The sequence below is a fragment of the Pelmatolapia mariae genome, linkage group LG10_11 (assembly GCF_036321145.2).
Source record: "Pelmatolapia mariae isolate MD_Pm_ZW linkage group LG10_11, Pm_UMD_F_2, whole genome shotgun sequence".
In the NCBI taxonomy this organism is placed as follows: domain Eukaryota; kingdom Metazoa; phylum Chordata; class Actinopteri; order Cichliformes; family Cichlidae; genus Pelmatolapia; species Pelmatolapia mariae.
In genome coordinates this window covers 34,380,148-34,405,478 of record NC_086236.1, presented here as the reverse complement: position 1 = coordinate 34,405,478, position 25,331 = coordinate 34,380,148, and the positions used below count along the sequence as shown (strand labels likewise).

General features: G+C 39.8%; 1 protein-coding gene across 1 annotated transcript; it reads left to right on the top strand.

Moving 5' to 3' along the window:
• On the top strand, window positions 1–21,224 carry LOC134635380 (von Willebrand factor A domain-containing protein 5A-like). Its single transcript, XM_063484767.1, is given in 17 exon segments — window positions 1–43; window positions 669–871; window positions 961–1,183; window positions 1,501–1,667; window positions 1,751–1,865; window positions 5,300–5,475; window positions 5,556–5,644; window positions 6,570–6,714; window positions 7,215–7,294; window positions 7,370–7,484; window positions 10,750–10,847; window positions 10,849–10,888; window positions 10,964–11,067; window positions 11,808–12,028; window positions 20,380–20,534; window positions 20,922–21,045; window positions 21,136–21,224. Coding segments are annotated over 17 exon segments (2,178 nt in total). The 3' UTR covers window positions 21,216–21,224.
• Window positions 21,225–25,331: the final 4,107 nt, after the last annotated feature.

Genomic DNA, 25,331 nt, shown 5'->3' with positions numbered 1-25,331 from the left:
ATGATGAACTGCTGTGGTCTGCTAACTGTCCAAAAGGAACCAGGTACTGACAGAAAATAAAGAAGCTTCTGTTTTCTCTGCAGCCTCTTTTCATTCATCTAATATTCAAATGTAAAGACTTTTTTCATTTGTAGTGGCACATAATAATATACAATTACTTTACCATGACTGAGGCTGTACTCAACAGACCCATCTCAATAGCTGGATGGTAATTGCTCTTTGTTCTTACATAAGAATTGCATCGAGCTTCATGGCCATTTTCAACTTCTACTGACTAAAGTAAAAATAATAAAAACTTGTGAGTCTCCCACACTGACTGGTGAAGATATCAGGATGGTACCAAGTCATGCTGAGCCTCTACAAATTTGTGAAGTTGACCATATGCATCCAGGACAGTGGGCTGCTGCTGCATATGGCTATGAGTCATGCAGAGTATATCCTTATGCTACAAAAGCACAGAAGAAATTTGATGGATGAAAAGCAAAAAACAAGTAATAAAAAATAAATAAAACTTTGTGACCCTGTTGGACAGTCAAGTTTAATTACCATCTTGGTTTAATGGTTGGCTTTTGTGTAGCTGAAATGTAACACAAGAAACAATCTGTGAATCAAACATTTGCAAAACATCTGTATGTTTTATGCATTTATGATTGTTCTGTTTCTGTCAGTTCCTCTGAAGAACATTGAGGTGGAGCTTGAGGTGAGGGACCATGTGGCTACAGTGGTCTCAACTCTGAACTATGAGAACAAGGAGGACAAACCATTAGAGGCTGTTTTTGTCTTCCCTCTGCCTGGAGATGCTGCTGTCTGTCGTTTCAGTGCCCAGGTTGGACAGACACAGATTGTAGCTGAGGTGAAGGAGAAACAGAAGGTGAGCTGGACAGTAAATATAACCTGATTATAAATGAGATTCAAAATAAACACAGTGAATGTCACTGACATGTGTCACCTGTGCTTCAGGCTCGTGAGGAGTATGATGATGCTCTGAGCTCCGGTCAGCAGGCCTGCCTATTGGAGGAAAGTGATCAGAGTCCAGATATATTCTCTCTGAGTGTGGGCAGTCTGCCTCCAGGAGAGAGCGCCTCCATCAGGTTGGAGTACGTCACTGAGCTGGCTGTACAGGCTGATGATGGTCTGAGGTTCTGTCTGCCTGCTGTGCTTAGCCCTCGATACCAACCTCAGGGTAGGACAACTTCAGAATACTTGGACCAGAAATGCTTCAATGACACTTTTGAAAATGAAAAACCACAACACCAACGAGTCATGGCAGATGGCTGAAACTGGTTCTGTTGGAGGTTTTCTGTTGAAAGTCCGTTTTTCATTCTCACTGTTGCCAAATTATTGCTCATATTGGGTCATGTTGCGGTTTCTTTGTATTATTGCAGCATTTAGAGTATAAAGCACTTTGAGGTAACTGTTTTGAGGTTCTTAGTAACGTAAAGGATTTCAGTGTAAGCAGCCTCATTAATTACAGCATATTTTACCTGATGTTGTGTGCAGATAGTGAAGGTGCAGGTGTCCAGGTGACTTCTGCTCCAGCCTCTCTGGTGCCCTACAGTCTGTCTTTTTCCGCCCGAGTGTCCTCTCCTTGTCCAGTCTCTAAAGTAGAGTCCAACTGTTCCCTGGACCCTCTGCAGTACCTCAACACTGATCAAACCCAGGCCACGGTAGGTAGAGTGCTGATGTGTCTGCTGTGTGTGGTTGTTAGTTATTACTGAGGAATAAATATGAATGTGTTTGTGGTGTGCAGGTCAAGCTGGCTGCAGGACACAAGTTTGACAGAGATGTTGAACTGCTGATTTATTACAAAGACGCCCACCAGCCCACTGCTGTGGTGGAGGCAGGACAGGCCTCTGCTGAGGCAGGTGAGTAACATTAGTGTTGTTATTAGCTTTTTAGTAAAAATATCATTATCCATATTCTTCAGCTCAGGAGTTATAGTTGTGATCAGAAACATACACTGGTTGTGGGCATGACTGTCATGGTAATCTTGGACTTTTAATGATCTTTGAACTGTTTTTTACAGAGTGGATTTATTGTCCAGCATAGATCTTTAATGAATTTGAAAAATAAGAATTGATAAGCTTGCATAAGTTTGAATGTATTTTGGATTTTCTCTAATCCATACATGGTTCAAAGTTTACAGTGGTCTAAAAAAGTGTTTTCCTTCTTCCTGATTTCCTTTTTTTTAAATTTTTTTTTTAGATTTTTTAGATTGTGACACTTTCAGGTCATCAAACTAACTGAAATATTAGACAAAGACAACAGAAGTAAACAAAAAATATAGTTTCTAAATGAACGTGTTTTATATGAAAGGGAAACCTTCACAGATATATGAAAGGGAAAAAAATCCAAACCTACATCGCCCTGTGTGATAAAGTGATTGACTGGCTTTTTAAGGTCATGTCACGGCATCTCAATCAGATTTATGTCAGGACTTTGACTAGGCCACTCCAAAGTCTTCATTTTTTTCCTTAAGCCATTCAGAGGTGGACTTGCAGTTGTGTTTTGGATCATTGTCCTGCTGCAGAACCTCAAGTGTGTTTCAGCTTGATGTCACAAACAGATGTCCAGATATTCTCCTTCAGGATGTTTTAGTAGAATTCATGGTTCCATTTACCACAGTGAGCCTTTGTGTTGTTTTTTGTCAGCAGTGGTTTCCTCCTTGAACTTTCCTGTGAATGCCATTTTTGACCAGTTTTTTTTTTTTTGAATTGTTGAATCATGAACTCTGACCTTAACTGAGACATGAGACAACTATGAATTCAGGAAGGGGACAAACACTCTTTCATACCAATGTGTAGCTTAAGTACATACATTCACTTAAATCTTTTATTGAGTGGTGCTTAAGGTTCTGCAATTTCTTTAAACTTGACAAAGCCAAGGCCTGTTAACTTCTCATTTGCGATCATGATTGACTACAACTGGTACAGACATGGAAAAAATTGTTGGGACCCTCTGGTCAGTGAAAGAAAAAAACTCACAATGGTCACAGAAATAACTTTAATCTGACAAAAATAATAATAAATAAAAATTCTATAAATCTTAACCATTGAAAGTCAGACATTGCTTTTCAACCATGCTTCAAATGAATTATTTAAAAAATAAATTCATGAAACAGGCCTGGACAAAAATGACAGTACCCCTAGAAAAGAATGAAAATAACGTGACCAAAGGGACATGTTAATCCAAGGTGTGTCCACTAATCAGCATCGCAGATGTCTACAATCTTGTAATCAGTCAGTGGGCCTATATATAGGACTCCAGGTAGTCACTGTGTTGTTTGGTGACATGGTGTGTACCACACTCAACATGGAGCAGAGGAAGCAAAGGAAAGAGTTGTCTCAGGAGATTAGAAAGAAAATCATAGACAAGCATGTTAAAGGTAAAGGCTATAAGACCATCTCCAAGCAGCTAGATGCTCCTGTGACTACGTGTCATTCAGAAATTTAAGATCCATAGGACTGTAGCCAACCTCCCTGGACGTGGCCGCAGGAGGAAAATTGATGACAGCTCAAAGAGACGGATAATCTGAATGGTAACAAAAGAGCCCAGAAAGACTTCTAAAGAGATCCAAGCTGAACTTCATGCTCAAGGAACATCAGTGTCAGATCGCACCATCTGTCGTTGTTTGAGCTAAAGTGGACTACATGGGAGACGACCAAGGAGGACACCATTGTTGAAAACAAATCATAAAAAAGCCAGACTGGAATATGCCAAACTACATGTTGACAAGCCACAAAGTTTCTGGGAGAATGTCCTGTGGACAGATGAGACAAAAATTGAACTTTTTGCCAAGGCACATCAGCTCTATGTTCACAGACGGAAAAATGAAGCATATCAAGAAGAGAACACTGTGCCAACTGTGAAAGATGGGGGAGGCTCGGTTATGTTCTGGGGCTGCTTTGCTGCATCTGGCACAGGGTGTCTTGAATCTGTGCAGGGTACAATGAAATCTCAAGACTATCAAGGGATTCTAGAGAGAAATGTGCTGGCCAGTGTCAGAAAGCTTGGTCTCAGTCGCAGGTCATGGCTCTTACAACAGGACAATGACCCAAAAGACACAGCTAAAAACACCCAAGAATGGCTAAGAGGAAAACATTGGACTATTTTAAAGTGGCCTTCTATGAGCCCTGACCTCAATCCTATTGAGCATCTTTGGAAGGAGCTGAAACATGCCGTCTGGAAAAGGCGCCCTTCAAACCAGAAACAACTGGAGCCGTTTGCTGATGAGGAGTGGGCCAAAATACCTGCTGAGAGGTGCAGAAGTCTCACTGACAGTTACAGGAATCATTTGATTGCAGTGATTGCCTCAAAAGGTTGTTCAACAAAATATTAAGTTGTGGGTACCATCATTTTTGTAAATAATTCAGCTGAAGCAAGGTTGAAAAGCAATGTCTGACTTTTATTGGTTAGGATTTATAGAATTTGTATTTATTATTACTTTTGTCAGATTAAAGTTATTTCTGTGACCATTGTGAGTTTTTCTTTCATTGACCAAAGGGTACCAACAATTTTGTTCACGTCTGTAGTAACATCATGCTTAAACTGGTCATATCTCAACCTGTTTGCATAATTTTGACCCTGTGTGAATTAGAGAAAGTCAAAAATAATGTCACCAAAGATGACTGCATTCTTATTTCACCCTCAACCCCCCCCCCCCCCCCCCCCCCCCCCCCCAAAAGCCAAATGACAATCATTTACATGAATTTACATGATAAGTGAATATAAACCACAACTACAAACATGTTGGTGTCATGTGAAGGCTGTGTGCAGGCAGGCAGGAAAGGAGGAATGATGGACTCAAAAGTTCAGACTTTAAAAACAAAGATTTATTACTAAATGACAAAAACAGAAAATTGGCTAAACTGGGAATACAGAAACTAAACTGGCAGGCAGACGGACGGAGCACACAGCATGGGATAATGGAGATCACGACACAGATAAAGGAAAACACAGGGCTTGAATACACAGAGGGGGCAATCAGGGAATGGAATACAGGAGGGAGAGATACAGCTGGGACAAAACCAGACACATTAACATAAGACACGGACCTTCAAAGTAAACACAGAACAGAGGGAGTCTGGAACCAAAGCTTAAGACTACAAAATCACAAACCAAGATGAACTGGAGGAATAGAAATGTAAAACAGAAAGCAAAACCCTCACAGTCGTAAACCAAGATGAGAACACAAAATAAAGGTACAATACTGAAAACACTGTTAGGTACCCCAACAGTTGGAATATATAAAAAAAAAAATTGTAAATTTGACATTTTTCTGTCCTTTCACGTGTTTCAGACTCTCTGATGGGTGACCCAATGGTGATGGTGAGTCTGTACCCTGAGTTCACCCAGTCTGTTATGTCTTCAATGGCTTCATGTGGAGAGTTTGTGTTCTTAGTGGATCGATCTGGAAGTATGGACTATGCTACCAATAACAGTGAGCAGTGGGAATCTCGGATCAGCAGTGCCAGGGTATTTATGATGTGGTGTTAGAGTTATAAAACCTTTCCTCTCACACAGTGGCCTCATCATCTTCTCCCTCTTCCCTGAAGGATACTCTGCTCCTCCTGTTGAAGAGCTTACCAATGGGCTGCTATTTCAACATTTACAGTTTTGGGTCCAGTTATGAACACATCTTCTCGTGAGTGACTCAGTCCAAAAAACTGTGCTTCAGTCAATGATGTCACTTGTGTGTAAAGTGTGTAATAAGATATCTGCCCTAGTTACACCAGATAATTCATTTCTAGAATACTTACAGCTCATTTAGGTAAGCTGTTGTTATGTTATGGTTCTAAAAGGCAGTTTTGAAAGTGCATGAGTGAAACTCATTAAATTACAGTGTAGAATTTGGCAGTGCTAAACAGCCATCAATCACTTATTGTCAGGGTTTGCTGTGTGGCAGGTAGTGGTTGGACCCAAACACAGGACTCTGAGATGGAGTATTTAACTTGAAGGCAGCAGCTTTTATTCACTGGCAAAAGCAAACTGAGAAACACAATATATGAGCACTAGAAATAAAACAAAAACTCAAACTAGGAAGAATCACCTAACATGACTCACAGCTAATGCGGAGGAAACGACAACTAACAGAGAAAAATACAGGGCTTATATACACCGGGGAGTAATGAGGGAACAGGAAAACAAGAGAGAAGCACAGCTGGGGCTAATCCGACATAACAAGACACAGGAAGCAAAGCAGGATACACTGACATAGGACACGGACTAAACACGGCAGGAAAGAGGAAACACGGCACATAAGCAAAGACACAGACTCAGAGACACGGGCTTCACACACAGACGTGACTGACTCGGTAACAGAGGGAACATGGAGACAAGGGTGATTAGACATGCGACTGGGGACTAGGACAGGCACAGAGAAAACATGGGGGCAGAGACTAAACACAGACCAAGAAACATACAAAGGGAGGAAGAACTAAGATCACTAAGCACAAACGAAAGATAACCAAAACCAGGAATAACAATCAAAGAATATTAAACCAAGAACTGAAACACAAACACTGGGTCAGAGAGCCAGTATTGTGACACTTATGTGTATCTCATGGCAGTAAGAGTGTGGAGTACAGCCAGAAGACCATGGAGGAGGCTCTGAAGAAAGTTGAGCAGATGGAGGCTGATCTTGGAGGAACGGAGATCCTGAAGCCCCTCAAACACATTTACAGCCAACCCTGCATTCAAAATCAGCCTAGACAGGTAACACACACACACACACACACACACACACACACACACACACACACACACACACACACACACACACACACACACACACACACAGTGTGTGAGTTTATATTAATAAACCGATAGGTAAATTAAATAACACTGATTATGTATTCACCATGATATCTGCAGCCAGTGTTGGGTGTTCCTGGTCTGCCACAAAGCAAATATGGTTAAAATATGGTCTCCAAATTTGACAGATCTCAATCCAATTGAGCATTTGTGGGACAAACAAGTCCGATCCACAGAGGCGCGACCTCACAACTTACAGGACTTAAAGGATCTTAAAGATATCACAAGTCACCTTCATGGATCTAGTGGACTCAATGCCTTCATGGGTCAGGGCTATTTTGGTAGCAAAAGAGGGACCAGCACAATATTAGGCAGGTGGTCGTAATGTCATGTCTGATTGGTGTATGTGCATTACTTTCAGCTTGTATAATTTGGCCTTGCATGTAAACTCTCCTCTCTAGCTGTTTGTCTTTACTGATGGAGAGGTTGAGAACACCAAAGAAGTGATCGATCTGGTGAAGAAGAACTCAGGCTCAGACAGGTAAAACAGCAAAAAGATGATGACATGTGCTGCGTACCAAACCTGTGTGTTTTAAAAACAGCTGTTGTATTGCAGGTATTTCTCTTTTGGGATTGGCGAAGGGGCCAGCTCTGCTCTCATCAAGGGGATGGCCAAGGAAGGAGGAGGTCATGCTCAGTTCATCACAGGGACTGACAGGATGCAACCAAAAGTAAGACGATAAGTTATAATAATAATTATTAAAAAGGCAATATGATGGTATTAGAGATGGACCGATCCAATATTACGTATCAGTATCGGTCCGATACAGACCTAAATTACTGGATCGGATATCGGAGAGAAATAAACAATGTAATCTGATCCGAAGTATCACAAAATCACCTCACAAAATGCGCTACTTGGCGTAACCCAGCTCGGCGCATCGGAGCAGTATGCGTCACGTGATAGAGCGGCTGTTGTCTGCGAGACCTGTCGGCGGTCTGTTGGAGCCTCGCTCGCTACATGCTTCCTAACCGCGGCATTTCATCTCGGTGAAAACTATCCCAGAGAAGTAAAGCAAGTGTGTAAGTTCATCCCTAAATGTTTGCATAGTATTTTCACGTTAAGCTTAACAACTGATATATTGAGCCACAGCTGGACTGGTTCCATATTGAGGTGAAAAGGAAGCCATTTGTCCCATACTTCAGCTAGAATTAAAAAATAGGCACAAAGCTGGAGTTATTCTGTCTTTGCTGCGCAGTTGCATCTACTTCTCTCATTCACTCCCCCTTCCTCTCCTGTTATTACTTCAAACATGAAACTGATCAGTGATCAGCTGATCGGCTTTTCTGTCGCAAGTCCCGTCTTTGTTGTTTGTTTATCGCCCACTTTGCGCTAGAAAGAGGAGACCAGCGGATAAACAACAGCAGCACGTTTAAGCGTGATCAGCTGTTGTTAGAATTTATTTAATATTACTTTCTAGTATCAGCTGAGGTTTGCTTGAGCCACAGCTGTAAAGCTGCTGGTCATGATATCTGTTTGGATATGTGGTGAGAGGGAAAGATGAAGATGAAACCAGGAGATGTCCTTACTGAATCAGCAGAGCTGAACAGGTGATGGAGAAACAGGTTTACCTTTTAGGTGACATGAATGAGTTGAAGGTAAGGGAAGGGGGGCACAAAGAAATATTTTTCTTTGTTATGTCATTTAAAAACTTTGAATAAATAATTATCTGAATCTTACAACACAAGTGGTCATCTGATTACATGTATAGAAATCCATTATTGTATATAGTAACTAATAAGTCTTATATTCAATGTTCCCTCTAATTTTTCACGTGTCTGAGTGAACACACAAACTCCCTGAGCGATCCCTTGGACCACTGTGAGCGACATCAGACGTGTCCACTGTGGTCACGCCAGCATCGAATCCATCCAAGTTACATGGTTTATTAAACTAATCAAATTACAGCGTTTACATTTATGTTAGACTACTTTTAATTAACTGCTTTAGCTCACTTACAATGAAAATTTAAAAAAAAATCTAGTCATTGACCTGTGTAGTATGTTAACACTATTGGAAGTAAAAAATAACTTGAACTCCTATTTTGAAAACACAACTTTCTTTTTTTTTTTTTTTTTTTTTTATAAAGCTCTGACTTGTATTATGAGTATGAGTCTGTGGTCTGGGAGAGAGTCCTGTAACTCTCTGTCTGCAAAATACAGTACATAATGTCCAATGTTGGGCAATAAATTATATAGTTACTTCTTCAAAAAAGTAACTCAGTTTGGCAAATAACAAAGTTTTTTGCAGCTATTTTTTTAATGCAGCCAAGGCATTTTTAAATAAACATTTCAAACTATTTACAGAACAATTAGCTGTTCTGCATCAAATTTGATGCCACACAAATTATTTGTGCCACTCCAAAAAATAATTTCTGTCCACTATGAGATAAAGGAGAACAACAGCCTGATTCCTGCAGGCCTGACAACAGGAGATGTATCACCCCTGTAACACCTGTAACGTTCAGTAGTCGCCTCACTGTTCTGACACACACAACAAAACTATTGACTACACTACACACTAACTACACAAGATTTGCGCTAAACGTCTCAAATCTCTCACATCTCAAAACACGCCGTCACTCTTAAAACTTCCCCCCGTTTCTTAACAACTAGATGCCACGTTGCCATATCATTTTTGGATTGGTCGACATGGTACTTTTTTGGACGAATAGGAAAGGGAGAGGGAGGTGGGGTTTGTTTTTGCTCACAGGCGTAGAGTGCTTTCGAGCGTTTTCCTTATAAAACGCCGTTTTTACCGTTTCTTCCCGCAGTAAATATAAACAACGACAGTATTCAGGAAGAATACTGTCGTATTCTATTCTGTAAACCAAACATTGCATATTTTTTTTTAATCACAACTCTGGTTTTACGTGGCCTATCAACACAATTTAAAAACTGGTATAAAGTCCACACTTTTTCTGTCAATTGTTCCGTCTGTCCTGCTCACATCTCCAATGGTTGTACACGTTGTCGTTAACGTGGCTTCACTCCACATCAGCCACGCCGCTTTGCCAGCTTAAACACCGGTGTCGGCACATAAGGACGCTGTCATAGCCTGTCAACGACGTTGATTGGCTGCGTATATACGCATTATTGGCTGGACTATTGGATAAGGTGGCATCGTTCTAATCCCATATGGGAGCAGCCAGTCACTCACTGACTAACACTGCAAAACAGGATTGTTGAAGTATTAATTTTAATTTCAATTCAGGTAAGTTTTTTTTGTGCGCAACACAGATTTTCTGTGCGCAGAGACCGTGCCAGCAGTGCGCAATTGCGCACGTGCGCAGCTTAGAGGGAACATTGCTTATATTCACCCTAGTAAGCTATAGTACTTTTTCCTTTGGGAAGGTACCATCTGTGCAGTCTGCAATTCTGTTGAAGAAAGATGTTGAATCTATTTAATTATTGTAGAAAAATAATTGATTTCTGTGCATTTGTTTTACACTTGCATTAAATAAAGTTGATTAGATCGATTAAGGGCGGGGGGTGGTTCCCTAATATTTTTGCTGGGAGCTGGCAACCCTATTAGTTAGGTAGGTAAGTACTCTTTAAAATACCAGAATAGGGAGGATGGTGTAGGTTTAAGTTTATTAGATTGATCAGTGTTGCTGAACTATAAAATGTTTCGGTGGAGTGTATTTTTTGCATATGGGTATAACAGAGTAGCTTCAGTCTCTTGTTTTTTAAACTTGAGTATGAACTTATACAAAATGCAGCAAGATATTTATAAAAAACAGTTTTATTGATTACAAAATACGCTATATCGGATTCATATCGGTATCGGCAGATATCCAAATTTATGATATCGGAATCGGTATCGGACATTAAAAAGTGGTATCGTGCCATCTCTAGATGTTATTATTTGGACAGAAGACATAATTTCAAATAAACATAAATGCATAATTGTTTTCTAATTCTTGTTGTTGTCAGGTGATGCAGTCACTGCGATTTGCTCTGCAGCCAGCTGTGGTCGACATCTCAGTCACATGCGATTTACCAAAGGAAGTGTCTGTCACTGTCCTCTCTCCAGGGTCAGAGGTCACTGATTTATGCCCAGCTCACTGGACAGGTAGGAGCAGCAGCCTCTGATGTTGTTTTGATGACAGTAATTAATGTGACTTCTAACACCGTAATTCTGTGTCAGAGCTCAGAGGCAGCAGAGGGCTGTGTGACGCTGAAGTACAGCCTGGCAGGTCATCCCTCTGAGAACCAGCTGCACTTCAGTCTCAGACCTGCAGAGGACACTGGGTACAACATGTTTAATGTAGAGCACAGTGCTCTGTGGGTCATGACCATGAATTGAAACTAATTACAGCAGGGGTGTGTGGTTGGTAGGATGGAGAGGTGGAGCAGAATGGTTTTAGGTGCTGTGCCACCTGTGAAGAGCTCTGCTGATTAACCTCTCTCCTCATGTAGTTGGTGCATGGCTGAAGGCGAGAGTTCAGAGTGTCACAAACTACTGGTTTTCTGATTTTCATGAACTAAAATCATCAAAGCTAAAGCAAAAAAGGCTTGAAATATTTACTCTGAACTTTTTCAAGATATCTTTATGGTTATAGATGTTCTAGCATATGCTCCAATGGAACCACTGTTTTGGGGGGGAGATTTTAGTAAATGTCCTTTGACTGAGTCAGTGAATAACTTCAAGTATCCGACAAGATGAGAACAAATGTAAACATACGGCACTATCAGAGGAGCTAATCGTTTTTTTTTTGTCAGATCACTGTACGATTCACTTGGTCCCCACTTATTAATCAGCCATAAAGAAAGATAAACTGAGTTGTTCCAGTCTGGACTCTAAACTGCAACTGAGGGACTGCTTTGACTGCATCAGATGCTGCCTTTTTACATGTTCATCACTGTTGACCCCGAAGAGGACACAGTGGTGTTAAAAACAGTAAAATGACTGGTAAACTAATATCCTATAATAACACGGTATTAACAATGACAAGCATTAGAATTCTGTGTGTTTTCCTTCTTATCTGCAGACTAACAGTCCACAGGTTGGGTGCTCGGACTCTGATTTGTTCCCTGGAGATGGAGGAGAGAGAGCACAGAGGACAGCAAGATGGAGGCGTGAAGGAGAAGGTGGTGCAGCTCAGTGTCCAATCAGAAGTGAGCAGTTCTTTCACTGCCTTCATTGCTGTCAACAAAGACGATGGAGAGGCGATCCAAGGACCTCTTGTGCAGAGAAATATTCCAACAGCCCGTGAGTTTTTTTTTCATTGTCAGGGATTCTAACAGCTAGTCCTTTTACTGAATCAGAATAACAATGAGAAACCCCGTCCAGTTTATTTTTAAAAAAATCAGAATCAGAAAGGGTTTTATTGCCAAATGTTGAGCAGGTTTACAACATTAGGAAATTGCTGTGGTACTTAGTGCAAACATACTGTCGGATAACGCTTAAATAAACATAAAAATAAGAATTAAAAGTGCTAAGTAGATAGATATATACATGAGTGCAGGTGGTGATCAGTGCCAAACATGGAATGATGCAGTGAACACAGTGTAGGGTCATGTGTTAGTGGTGGGAACAGTCATATGGTTATTGTTCATGAGTCCAACAGCAGAGGGGAAGAGACTGTTCTTATGGTGAGAGGTTCTGGTGCGAATGGACCGGAGCCTCCTGCCTGAGGGGAGCAGGTCAAACAGACTGTGTCCAGGGTGAGAAGGGTCAGCTGTGATCCGAGCTGCACGCCCCAGTGTCCTGGAGGTGTACAGGTCCTGCAGAGATGGGAGTCTGCAGCCAATCACCTTCTCAGCAGAGCGCACAACACGCTGCAGTCTCTGTTTGTCCCTGATAGTGGCTCCAGCGTACCACACGGTGATGGAGGAGGTGAGGATGGACTCGATGATTGCAGTGTAGAATTGCATCATCGTCCATGTTGGCAGGTTGAATTTCTTCAGCTGCCTCAGGAAGTACATCCTCTGCTGGGCTTTCTTTATGACGCAGGTGAGGCTCCCACTTCAGGTCCTGGGTGATGGTGGTACCCAGGAAGCGGAATGAGTCCACAAAGGTGATGAGGGTGTCAGTCAGGATGATGGGGGGGAGTGGGGCTGTGTGCTTCCTGAAGTCCACAATAATCTCCACTGTCTTCTGGGCATTCAGCACCAGGTTGTTGTGGCTGCACCAGGACAAAAAAGCAAAACTAAAACTGTCACCAACATCTGAAGCTAAAAATAGCTGAGCATCAACGAAAGGAATACTATTATGATGCTATGAGGAGAATATCAGAGTTAGTCCAAGGAACACCAAAGCACAACTTATTGGTTAACAAGTTAATGAAGCAGTAGATGCCTACAGGCTAATGTGTTCGCCACAGAGCATTAGAAAGTAAAAAGCTGAATGGAAGTACAACACACATCTGCCAGTCTATGATATCACGTCTTTTTCATCCTATATAGTGGCAATGGATTGCTTTTCATGAGCAGCAGCTCTGAAGATAAAGATCACTGATCATAAATAAAAGGAATATTATCATGATTAGGACAACATCAGAGATGGTTCAAAGCACATTTCTAATGCACATGTCAGTAGCATTAGAAAGTTAAAAAGATGAATGGTAGTACAAGATACTAACCCTCTATGCATGTCTATAAATACTAACCTGTCCTGAACTCATACTCTATCTCCTTTTTTCATCTTACAGCTTCATTAGACTCCTGTTCAGAATCCTATGTTTCATATAAACTATGTAAGTAAAAAGCTGAGTGAAAGGTGATGGAAACTGTGTTTGTGCATGGAGGTGTGCTTGTGTCCCTGAGATTTAACAGATTTAAACATTTACCTGACTGTGAGTGAAATCAGCACAATGAAAATGTTAAGAGCAAAAAAGCATAAGAGTGTACTGTTATACTATTACAGTCAGCAGGTTTTTGTTGTATTTTGCATATCAATTTTTTGATATAGTGAAGAGCAGAATATACTAGAGTCAGCTCAGTGGATCCTAAAGTACGACTCCCTAAAAGGGATGGCAGTTAAACAAAACGTGAGATTTACTACTAAACACATGATTCAAGGAATCAAAATAAACTGTGGAAAAAAACGAAATACTGTTGAACAATAGAACTAGGTAATTTCACAGATCTGACCCCCATAAAGTGTAATGAGCAAGTGGTGTAAATACTGCAGTGACCAAATAGAGATGAGAGAACTGTGAAAGGGAAAAAGTCTTGAAATGACACAAGAGTTAGGAGATGAAACCAGACTGAAAAGAGGAAGCTCTAAAACCCAATTGTAGTATTTGTCTTTGTGTTATATCACCAAAATAACATCAACTTGGTGCTGTTATACTTCAGATACCAGAAAGATCTGACTCTTTCATTGTAGGCAAAACGAGTGCTCCATTGCCCATAAGTAAGTAAAATTTGAATGACAAATCAACACACACACACATACACAGCTATGCAAATAAAGGCACAGAAACTAAATATTTCTGTTTTAACTTGAAGTTTTATATATTAAATACTGTATGTAGTGTAGCTGCAGTACTTGCCTTGGTAGACAGGATGCATGCTACATCAGTAAATGAAGAAAATCAGGTTCGTACAACATTTTGCAACATTTATAATTTAATTGAACATATTTACATTTTACATTTTTGTTATGAGTTTTGAGGCACCACATAATATCAGAATCCAGTATTTTAGATTATTTATTGTATACTACGAGTGTGCAACAATAAGTGGGAGTAGAAGAAAAATTTGCATTATGTGTCAAAAGTTTGATTACACTTATTCATAGAAGGATTTGACTGTGTTTACTATTTCCTACAGTTTACAACATTCAGGACTTCAGAGCTATAAAATAACACAAATAAGATTATGATACGTCAAAAGTCCAAATAAATGAAATTGTGTTTTACATTTTATGTAAACTATTTTGCTTTTATTAGTTGGGGACATTATCTCCACTTGCCTTCTTAATGTATTTGGGAATGTAATTTCTGAATGAGTTACAGGTCCTCGCAGGATGTAAAAACTAGACTGCTAAGATAAACCTAAAATACTGTTTGTAGTATTTGTGTTGTATTTATATATCACCACAGTAATATTAAAAATCTGTACTTTTGTTGTTATTTTAGCAAATTCTTGTTAAATGTTTTAACCCTAATTCATTTTTTTTTAACTCTTGACTTCACAGTTGGTACCTTCCAGAAGTTTAGTCAGTGGGTAAGTATAAGTAAAAGCTGGATGGCAGAACAGCACATATGTTTAAAAATAAATGTAAACAAACCAACACATTTCTCTTTGAACATTTGAAATGTTGAAAGTAAAATGCTTCGTCTGTATTTCTTTGTTTGCCATTATTAACATATTAACAGAGAGTATCTTAAAGTGGTGACTGAAGAAGGTTGAACTTTTACAACATTTTGATATATTCCGAATATTATTGAACACCACATAGACTTGAAAGACTGCTTATAATGAGCTGTAAGGTTCAGCAGTAAAATCAGAATCCAGTAGCTTCATTTATATTTTGTTTTCAAATCATTTGGACTTAACTGCTAAATCAAACATGTGGCAGACAGGATGGACAAGTAATAGGAAAAGAACTAACATGAAAAAGCTTAAGACTAGAAAACAATGGAAATAGGCAATTGTGCAAATCGAGGATGGTGAGCAACTGGTAGAAATACTTCAGCAACCAATAAGAGAACAGGATGCAGGCGAGGAGTGGTGAGGAAACTACTGGCAGACAAGTCAGGGAGGTGAGAGTAACAAGTTGTCTAATGACTGAAGAGTTAGGACATGAAAACAGAACAACCAGACTGACTGGAGGAAGATATCAGACATTTTAAATACTATTTGCAGTATTTGTATTTCATCCAAATAAATTAGAAAAAGTCAGTCCATTAATTGTTCTCTTTAACAAATTCTTATGAAATATCTTGACTCCCTTTTCTTTCTTTCGTTTTTGTTTTTACTTCACAGTTGGTGATCGTCTGTATAAAAGTAAGTAAAAATTAAATGGCACAACAACATATCTTTATCTTCATGCATTTTCAAAAACACAGACGCAAATGTATACATGTATATGTATACATGTATACATACTCTTTTTTTTTCAAACCATGAATTTTAATTTCTGGGCGAGGATACAGTTCCAACATTAATATTCAAAGTTGTATCTTTTTGTGATTTTAATTATAGTTTTAAATGACTCACTCGTTTTAAACACTTGTAATGTGCTCTAAGTCAGTGTGTAAAAAGTTGCATTTTTAAAAACTTTACATTTTAACAAGTTCATAATAAAATGTCTTTATTTCTTCTCTTTTTTTTTTATCTAGAACTTTTTTCCTCAGAAGCTTCACAAGGTAAGTGAAACACTAAACAGAAAAGAAACAAAGATGTGTGTTTTGTGTAAATACAGTAAGCGACAGTTCCCCAGCCCACTGTCACTCCAGATACACGACTGTGGCGTGGTCAGCATACTTTACCTTAACTGATATTGGTCAACATACTTTACCTTGAAGATATTGTGAGGAATGCCAGGGTAAGCTATGGTCATTTTAACCCCTAAATAACCAGCAACAGGAGTGCCTTGTGTAAGACTGAGAATTTCAGAGGAAAAAATCTTTTGTATTTCCATGCTGCAGTCATCTTGCATGGACACAGAAATACAGAAATAACCCCACGCTGTCTCTGCAGTCGTTTACCTTAACTGAGACAGATTTAATCACAGAGTGATTATGCAGTGCCTCTGGGGAAAAATACCTCACTATATTTATTAAAGTGCAAAAGGATGGATGCGATTTCAGTAATAAGCCGTTATTAGTGTAGTTTAAGACAGACGACAGTCACAATATATAAAAATCAAGGACAAGGCACCCTATATATCAATACATTTTTGGTGTTGAGCAAATTATTATTCTATATTCTAGCTACTGCATGTAGAAATTGTTACAGCAATCTTGAGAATACGTGACATAAACAGTAAACTACAACAGCAAATGAGCAATGTTGAGCTGTTAAGCTGCTGGTGGTGGTAGCAGTTGATTCTACTTTATGCCTTTTTGACAGAAGATCCACTTTTCTCCTGCTGAATAATTTATTAGTCTAATATTCTAATAAGATAAGATAACTCTTTATTGTCACTGCACAGTCATACATAGTACAGTAGTACAATGAAATTGGAAAACTGTCCTACATCGGCACTACATATAACACAACACACGACACGATACGACACATCACAACGCAACACAAACAACACAACACAGTATATTAACTTAGTAATAAAAAAAGAAGAAGAAGTGTATGTGTATTGCACACTGTTATTATTGCACATTAATTATTATTGCACCTTGTTATAAATATAAATATTATTATTGTTATTGTTTTTACCATTGTTACCTCCCCCCCAAAAAAGTCCAGGGAGGTAGCCAATCAGGTCAGCTATTTGCATTGATTAGAGCTATTGCCCTGTTATAAAAGCTGTCCTTGAGTCTGTTGTCCGGGACCTCAGCAGCCTGAACCTCCTGCCAGACGGCAGCAGCTTAAACACCCGGTGTCCTGGGTGTGTACAGTCCCGTAGGATGCTGCGTGCCCTCTTGAGACAGCGAGTGCTGTACAGGTCCTTCAGGGAGGGAAGAGGATGTCCAGTGATTTTTTGGGCCATATTAATGACCCTCTGGAGTGCCTTCCTGTGTGTTGTGGTGCAGCTGGAGAACCATACACCGATGCAATATGTCAGCACACTTTCAATGGAGCAGCGGTAGAAGACGGTCAGCAGCTCCTTCTTCAGGTCCATTTTTCTGAGGATTCTCAGAAAGTGGAGACGCTGTTGGGCCTTCTTTAAAACCGCAGAGATGTTAGAGCTCCATTGGAGGTCTGTGTCTATGTGCACACCCAGAAACTTGAAACTGGAGACCCTTTCCACGCACTGATGCTGACAGGCTGCAGCTCAGACTTCCTTCTAAAGTCGACTTTTGTCTTGTTGGTATTGAGGTCCAGGTTGTTATCTACACACCAATCTGACAGCCTCTGAACTTCAGTTCTGTACACCGTCTCATCTCCCCCAGAGATGAGCCCCACCATGGTGGTATGATCTGCAAACTTGATGACTGCGTTGTCTGGGTGGGTACTTACACAGTCATGTGTGTACAGAGTGTACAGTAGGGGACTCAGTACACAGCCTTGTGGAGAGCCAGTGTTGAGGCTGAGAGCTGAGGAAAGATGAGGCCCCACTCTCTCTGTACACGGTCTAAGAGGAAGTCTCTGATCCAGCAGCAGGTGGTAGAAGGAAGTCCAATTTCCAGCAGTTTAACTATTAGTCTGTCCGGGAGTATCGTATTGAAAGCAGAGCTAAAGTCAACAAAGAGCAGCCTGGCATAACGGCCATGCACTTCCAGGTGAGAGATGGTGGTGTGGAGCGTTGTAGCAATGGCATCTTCAGTTGATCTGTTAGCTCTGTATGCGAACTGGAGCGGGTCGAGTGTGGGTGGCAGGCAGGACATGGTCAATTGTATATGACCAATTGATCCCATACTTGAATGCACAAAGTGTTCAGGAGATTTTTCAATCTGGTTTTAAAGCAATGCATAGCACTGAATCAGCACTTTTAAGAATTTTTAATGATATCATCATGTGATTCTGGTGAAAGTGTCATTCTCATTTTACTCGATTTAACTGCTGCATTTGACACTGTAGACCATGAAATTTTAATCTCGCGTTTGGAGCAGTGTGTCGGTATAACAGGTGTGGCTCTGAAATGGTTCAGGTCTTACTTAACAAATCGAACCTTTTCAGTTCGCTTAGGAAACTGTGAGTGCTCCCGTGCTCCGTTGTCTCATGGAGTACCACAGGGTTCCATTCTGGGCCCTATCCTGTTTTCGCTTTATTTACTTCCATTGGGCTCAATTCTTAGGAAACAGGGACTGTCTTTTCACTGTTATGCAGATGACTGCCAGATTTATGTTCCTCTTAAAAAGAAAGATGGGTCGTCTGTAAATCGTTTGCAAACATGTCTGGAGGACGTCAAGTCGTGGTTGGCGGTAAACTTTCTTTGTTTTAACGATTCTAAAACTGAAGTAATGGTGTTCAGACCTGCCTCCACTGCTGTTCTGTGTGTTGATTTGCAATCCCTGAAATCATTCTGTAAACCAGAGATTGTTAATCTGGGTTTTAAAATGGATCCTGAGCTTAAGCTTGAAAGCCAGATCGGGTTGGTTGTAAGGTCTAGTTTCTTTCATCTGAGGCAACTGGCCAAAATTAAGCACTTTCTTGCGAGACAGCAATTCGAAACAGTAATCCATGCTTTTGTAACCGTTCGGCTGGATTACTGTAATTCTCTTTATTTTGGGGTGAGTCGATCTTCTGTTTCTCAACTGCAGCTAGTTCAGAATGCTGCTGCACGCCTTTTAACTGGTATATCACCCCAGTTTTATATTCACTTCATTGGCTGCCTGTGCATTTTAGGATCCATTTTAAGCTGCTTTTATTTGTTTTTAAATGTTTGTCCAATGCTGCCCCTCTGTACCTCTCTGAGCTTCTTCATCCATACATACCTTCCCGGTCCCTCAGGTCGGCAGACCAGCTCCTCCTGAGTGTGCCCAGGACTAATCGTAAGCTCAGAGGGGATCGGGCGTTTGCTGTGGCAGCACCAAAATTGTGGAATGAGTTGCCTTTACATGTCAGACAGGCACCTTCCTTATCTGTTTTTAAATCATGTCTTAAAACATATTTATTTACCTTGGCTTTTAGCACAGCAGGACTTGTTGATGTCTCTTAATATGTTTTCTTATTAATTATATTATTTTTAATTTTAAGATATTTTATATGTAATTTAAACTGTTTTCTCTCTGTTTTATTTTTGTAGCACTTTGGTCAACATTGTTGCATGTAAAGTGCGTTATAAATAAATATGCTATGCTATGCTATGATGTGACGTCGGACCAGTTTCTCAAAGCACTTCATTATAACAGGTGTTAGAGCAACTGGTCGGTAGTCGTTGAGGCTGCTAATGTTAGTACGCTTTGGCAGTGGGACAGTTGTGGCTGACTTTAGGCACGGTGGGATCCAGGACTGGGACAGTGAAGTTTTGAAGATCTTAGTGAAGACCCCAGGACCCTTAATAATAAAACAATAATAATAAAATAATAAAACAGATAAAAGCGAGGATTTACTGTTAACAAGTTTTCTTTGCTTTAGTGTCTTCTGACCTCTTGGATTTAGCATATTGGCCACATATTTTTATTATAAAGCATGAGAACAAGACCTTATATAACATCATTTCGTCAGTATTCATCTGATCAGGTTGATTACTTTCAAAAGTTATTCATTAAAATCCGACTAACTTCCGCCTGTTCAATTCATAAAGTCTAATGCTGGGGTGTGTGGTGTTGTCAGTTTTTAGGCTGTTGTAAATACACAATTTGTCACATGAATTGCTTTGGTAATTATGTTTAACGTTACATTTTTGACAGATATTCAAATGAATCAAATAAGGCTTTATTTCTAACAGTTTAAGGTGTAATGGTTTGTGCATTGGTTAGTCATATACACTTTATGTTGTCTCATCTAGCACCATAATCAGGTTTTGTTTTTATTTCATCTTAGATTTTCCAGCTGCTGAGCCCGAACAGCCACCCAGAGACCCTTTGCTGCAGTTAGTCTCCCTGCAGGAGGCGTCTGGCTGCTGGCTGCTTGATCCAGCTCTGGCTGCTGCACTGGGAAAGACCAACGAGGAGGTGGAAAAGTCAAAGCCTGAAAAGGTGGGCTGTTGCTTTGCCTGTTGAAATAGTAACACAAATGTATGATACTGTATAACAAATTCCATAGCATGATCTGAATGAAAACTAGAATTACAACACAACAGAAAACAAATGGAAATAAAGTCAGACTAACTGTAGGCCTTCTTGCTGCATGAAAATAAGCATCTGTATATCAGACACTCACACTCATGAGCAACCACTGAGCTGCACTAAAGTCTGATATTGTCCAGTAACCACAAAGCAGCAGAAATCATTTTCATCATCAAAAGTTCTTAAAGTATATCACTGTCTTATTTTACATTTATATTATTATATTATTTGCAGAAATTAAGATGATGATTTTCACGTTTCCTGTTTTATCTGATTGTCTTTCACTTGATGAATTAGGCCAGCAGTGAAGTGTGGGCCACCATCCTGGCTCTGATCTGGCTTCATGGTTTCAAGATGGATGCAAAGGACGAGTGGGAGCTTCTGGCTGTGAAGGCTGCCTCATGGCTCCAAGCTCACAAAGGTAGTAATCATCACAATGAAAATAAAATGCTATAGTCAGCTTTTCCCCCCATATCAATTTCTATAATCATTGTGTGTTTTGTGTTTTTAGCAATGTGTGTGTCAGAGTGTGTGGATGCTGGAAATGTCCTGCTGGGTTGCAGCGTGAAGAAAGAAGCTCTGGGACTCTGAGGGTTTTCTTAAAGTGACCTCACCTTCAGGACTGTTAAGCAGAAGGATACTGACTTACACTATACTGTGTTGCTTTCTTTAGTCTGACCCTTTAATTGTTATAAAATCATTATTTTCCTTGAATCCAAATTGGTATTTAACATTGGATTTAACACTGTAACACGTGTCTGCAGAATTATCTGAATACTCCAAACACACTTTCTGACAGCTACTGTAGAAGCTCAATCAGAAGGTGTGTTCATTCTTTCTCTTCCACTAGATGTGATTGACTTGTTTCATTCTCACTAACAGAACCTCCTGTCAAATGTTGCTGACTCAACACTAATAAAACACATGATTTGGTAACACAGACTTGGTTCTCTGCATTAAAGTCTTTGTGTTTATGTGTTTTTCTGGATGAACACTTCATTTTCTCTTTAAATGGTGGCATTTAGAAGTGAACTCTTCACTTGGTCTTGTAGCCAGTTACTTCTGAATTGCTCTTTGTCTGGTCTCTCACCTAGGACTTGTTTGCCCCTGCAAAGTCCCCCACCACGATACAGTACTGATTCATCGAGGGTGATAGATAAATATCTGGTTGTAAATGTTACTTTAGAGTGTGAGCTTCTAGCTGCAAAGGCTGAGTGTACAAAATGGAAGTAAACACAAAAGTAAGTGTTCAGTTTGTGATGGTTATGCTGAGTTGCTACAGTTGGTCAGTTAAGATTTAAGTGTGTGTGTGTGTAAACAGATTTACTACATCATTGCATCATCCTAGTGCCTGTATACAGACAGTTTGGTAAAGGGCATCTGAAGTTATGCTTCATATTCCATATAATGACGCAACTGACATGTGGTCTCTGGGGCTGGTAGCTGTTACAGGGGTGCCACTCTACCCTGGGAATATGGATTATGATCAGCCATCAGATTATATACTAGACTCTGGCATGAGAACTGAATATTATTTCATAAAAGACAACTACAGCGAACAGTGCTGGACATTTAAGACTAGAAAAACAATTTCAATATGAGACGGGATTCTAATCCCAGGAAACTCGATATATAAAAACCTCAGCGCCTTGATGACCTGAACAGGTTAGAACGGGAACTGAAAGTGGCCAACATTTATTTATCAGATGTTGGCTTTGGATGCTGAGGCTGAAGGATTTGTGATGAAATGTTTCTCCCACTGAAAATGCTACTTCCACAGGAACAGAATCAACTTTTTGGGATTCTGTGCTTAATTACAGACACTAGTGCTCAAAATACTCTAGTAAAGGTTGAGGTTATGATCCAACTTCTTTATTCAAGTAAAAGCGAAAAAGCAGAGGCTCTAAAATGTACTAAAAGTAAGAAAATAAAAAAGTAGCTCTTTGGGCGACATTTCTACCACTTATTTTTCTCCAAAGCTAACTGAACCTTGTGCTATATTAATGTAATAATAAAATCATTTAAATTAATGGGATTACAAGCTTGACTTCAGTCTAAATTTTGATTCTACTAAATGTGTTCAGCTTGAATCAGTAAAATAAAACAGCAGCAGATGAAAAGTACAATTAAAGAAATCTAAATGTTCTGTTGCCTACATTGTAGAGGGTGAGTTTGCCTCTAAACAGGAAAATGAGTAGGGCAGAGGTTACAGTGGGATTCATGAGGTGGGGAACCCTACAATCAGCAGTGTTGGGCAAGTTACTTTGAAAAAGTAATTAGTTATAGTTACTAGTTACTTCTTCAAAAAAGTAACTGAGTTACAATATTCTAAAAGTAATTAACTTCTTGAAAAGTAACTATTGTGTTACTTTTTGGCCATTTTTAACTACTCTTGATTTTCCCTCCACATTTTACCTTTAAAAACTGTTTACTTTGCCTTGTTTGGTATCATTGTTTTCAGCACAACCTCACGTGTCTGAATTTACAGTCATGTTTTCATTTTGACATACTGTATTAAAACACAATTGATCTAAAATCAGACAAAAAACATAAAATCAGAGTAGAAAAGTTATATTTTTTACTGTAACAACCACAAACATGTTTAATGAATCATATTTCATAACTTTAAATGCAAATATTAATTGTCACTTTTACAATCCTATGCACAAGTTTTGCAAACAACAAAGTTATTTGCATCCATTTACCTTTTACCTTGATTTTTTAAATAACCATTTCAAACTATTTACAGAACAATCAGCTGTTCTTCAATAAGATGCAACACAAATTATTTGTGCCACTCCAAATATTTCTGTCCACTACAAAGGAGAACATCACAGCCTGATACCTGCAGGTCTGACAGCAGCAGGTGTATCACTCCTGTTTCTACCTGGAGACAGCAGTCGCCTCATTGTTCTGACACACAACACAAAACTATCCACAACACTACACACTAACTACACAAGACAACACATTAACTACACACTCCAAACACGCGAAACGTCACAAATCTCTCACATCTCAAAACTCTCTCTCTCTCTCTCTCGCTGTCACTCCTAAAACTTCCCCTGTTTTTTTTTTTTGTTGTTGTTCGTAAGCAGAGAGTGCTTGCTGCGCTGTCCTTAGACAGTAAATGTGAGGAAACTATTGAGGAAAAAACACCGTATATATTGTTTATCATGACTCTGGTTTTACGTGGCCTATCAACACAGTTTATAAACTGGTATATATCACCTTGTTGCTTTGTCTTTAAGTGGTCATGTGATTGTCTTACCACAACTACTTTATTCTTCCTCAGTCAAACAGCAGCACTCATGCCATTGTTTTGCCTCCTTAGCTCCAGGTGTTGTGCTAGACAGTGATCGTGATTACCGTCCGCAGGCGCGCCCGCAGCTGCTTAAGGCCTTGTGAATTGTTTCTTGTTTCCTGTTTTATTGTGAAGGTCCGTGTCTCATGTGAGTGAATTCAGTTTTGCTTCCCCTGTCTCCTCTTGTCAATTACTTCCAGCTGTGTTCCCCACCTGTGTGTAATCTCCCTGTGTTCTTCTGTGTGTATTTAAGTCGTGTCTATTCATGTACTAGTCGCTGTTCTGTCTGTAAGTGTCCTGTGTATTCTCTGTGTGTTTTCCCTGCCATCTACCTTCTTATCCCTCTGCTCACCCTCCTTCATGTTCATGTTTGCTGTTTAGTAGTTTAGTTTTTCCCAGTTTACATTATCTTTAGTTCCGTTTTGCCATTTTTCACCTTGTGCTTTACTTTACAATAAACCACCTTCACAGCTCAGCGAGTGCCTGCGCGTGGATCCTGATTGATTTTCTCCACACGGCTCATCCCTTTGGCCGTGACAGTAAATCAGAATGTGCAAAGAATTAGTACGGATGAAAAAAGGGCAACTATGAAGAGTGGAGAGGTGCTTGGTCCAAACGACATACCTGTGGAGGTATGGAGGTGTGTAGGAGAGAGGGCGGTGGACTTTTTAAGCAGGTTGTTTAACTCAATCTTGGGCAGTGAGAGAACGCCTTAGGAATGAGGATGTGTACTGGTGCCAACTTTCAAGGGGAGGAAGAAACTGTTGACGAGGTGCCAAAGCATGTGTAGTGTCTGTCTTATCTTCTGATGGTTCTTACTTTATCTTATAATTAAAATAAGCATACTTGGGATGGGCAGGCGATTGTTTTCATGTGTCTGTTCATTAGAAACAACAATGGTAAAACATCATCTACCTCCGCTGACTTGTTTATTTCCCACATAAACATTTCACATTAAAGACGGGTAGAGTTTGGTGTCATCAACATAACAGAGAAAATTGATATTAAATGTGTAGGAGAGATGACCAATTGGAAGTAGCCAGATAAGAAATGGTAGAGGTCCCCGAGGACACCAGTAGTAAGTGGAAATGGCTGGAATTTGACATTTTTGAGTTGAATTAACTGAGTGCAGCTGAAGAGAGGACGAACTAGTTCAGGTGTGTGTCAGTAATATCAAGTAAGGTTTGTTATACCTGCATCATTTATATTGTTAAAGCTCTAACTTTGATAACAGAGTTAATGGCATATTTCAACTCTGAAGCAAGTTTTCACATTTCATTTTGATTTTAATCCTCTGTAGACCGCTGTCTTCAATCATGTTATCATTGTGAGTCTTAACCAAGTGGTGGATTAGCCTCCACCTCTGAAAAGGATAGAGTGGAGTGAAAAACAGAAAAGTCAGT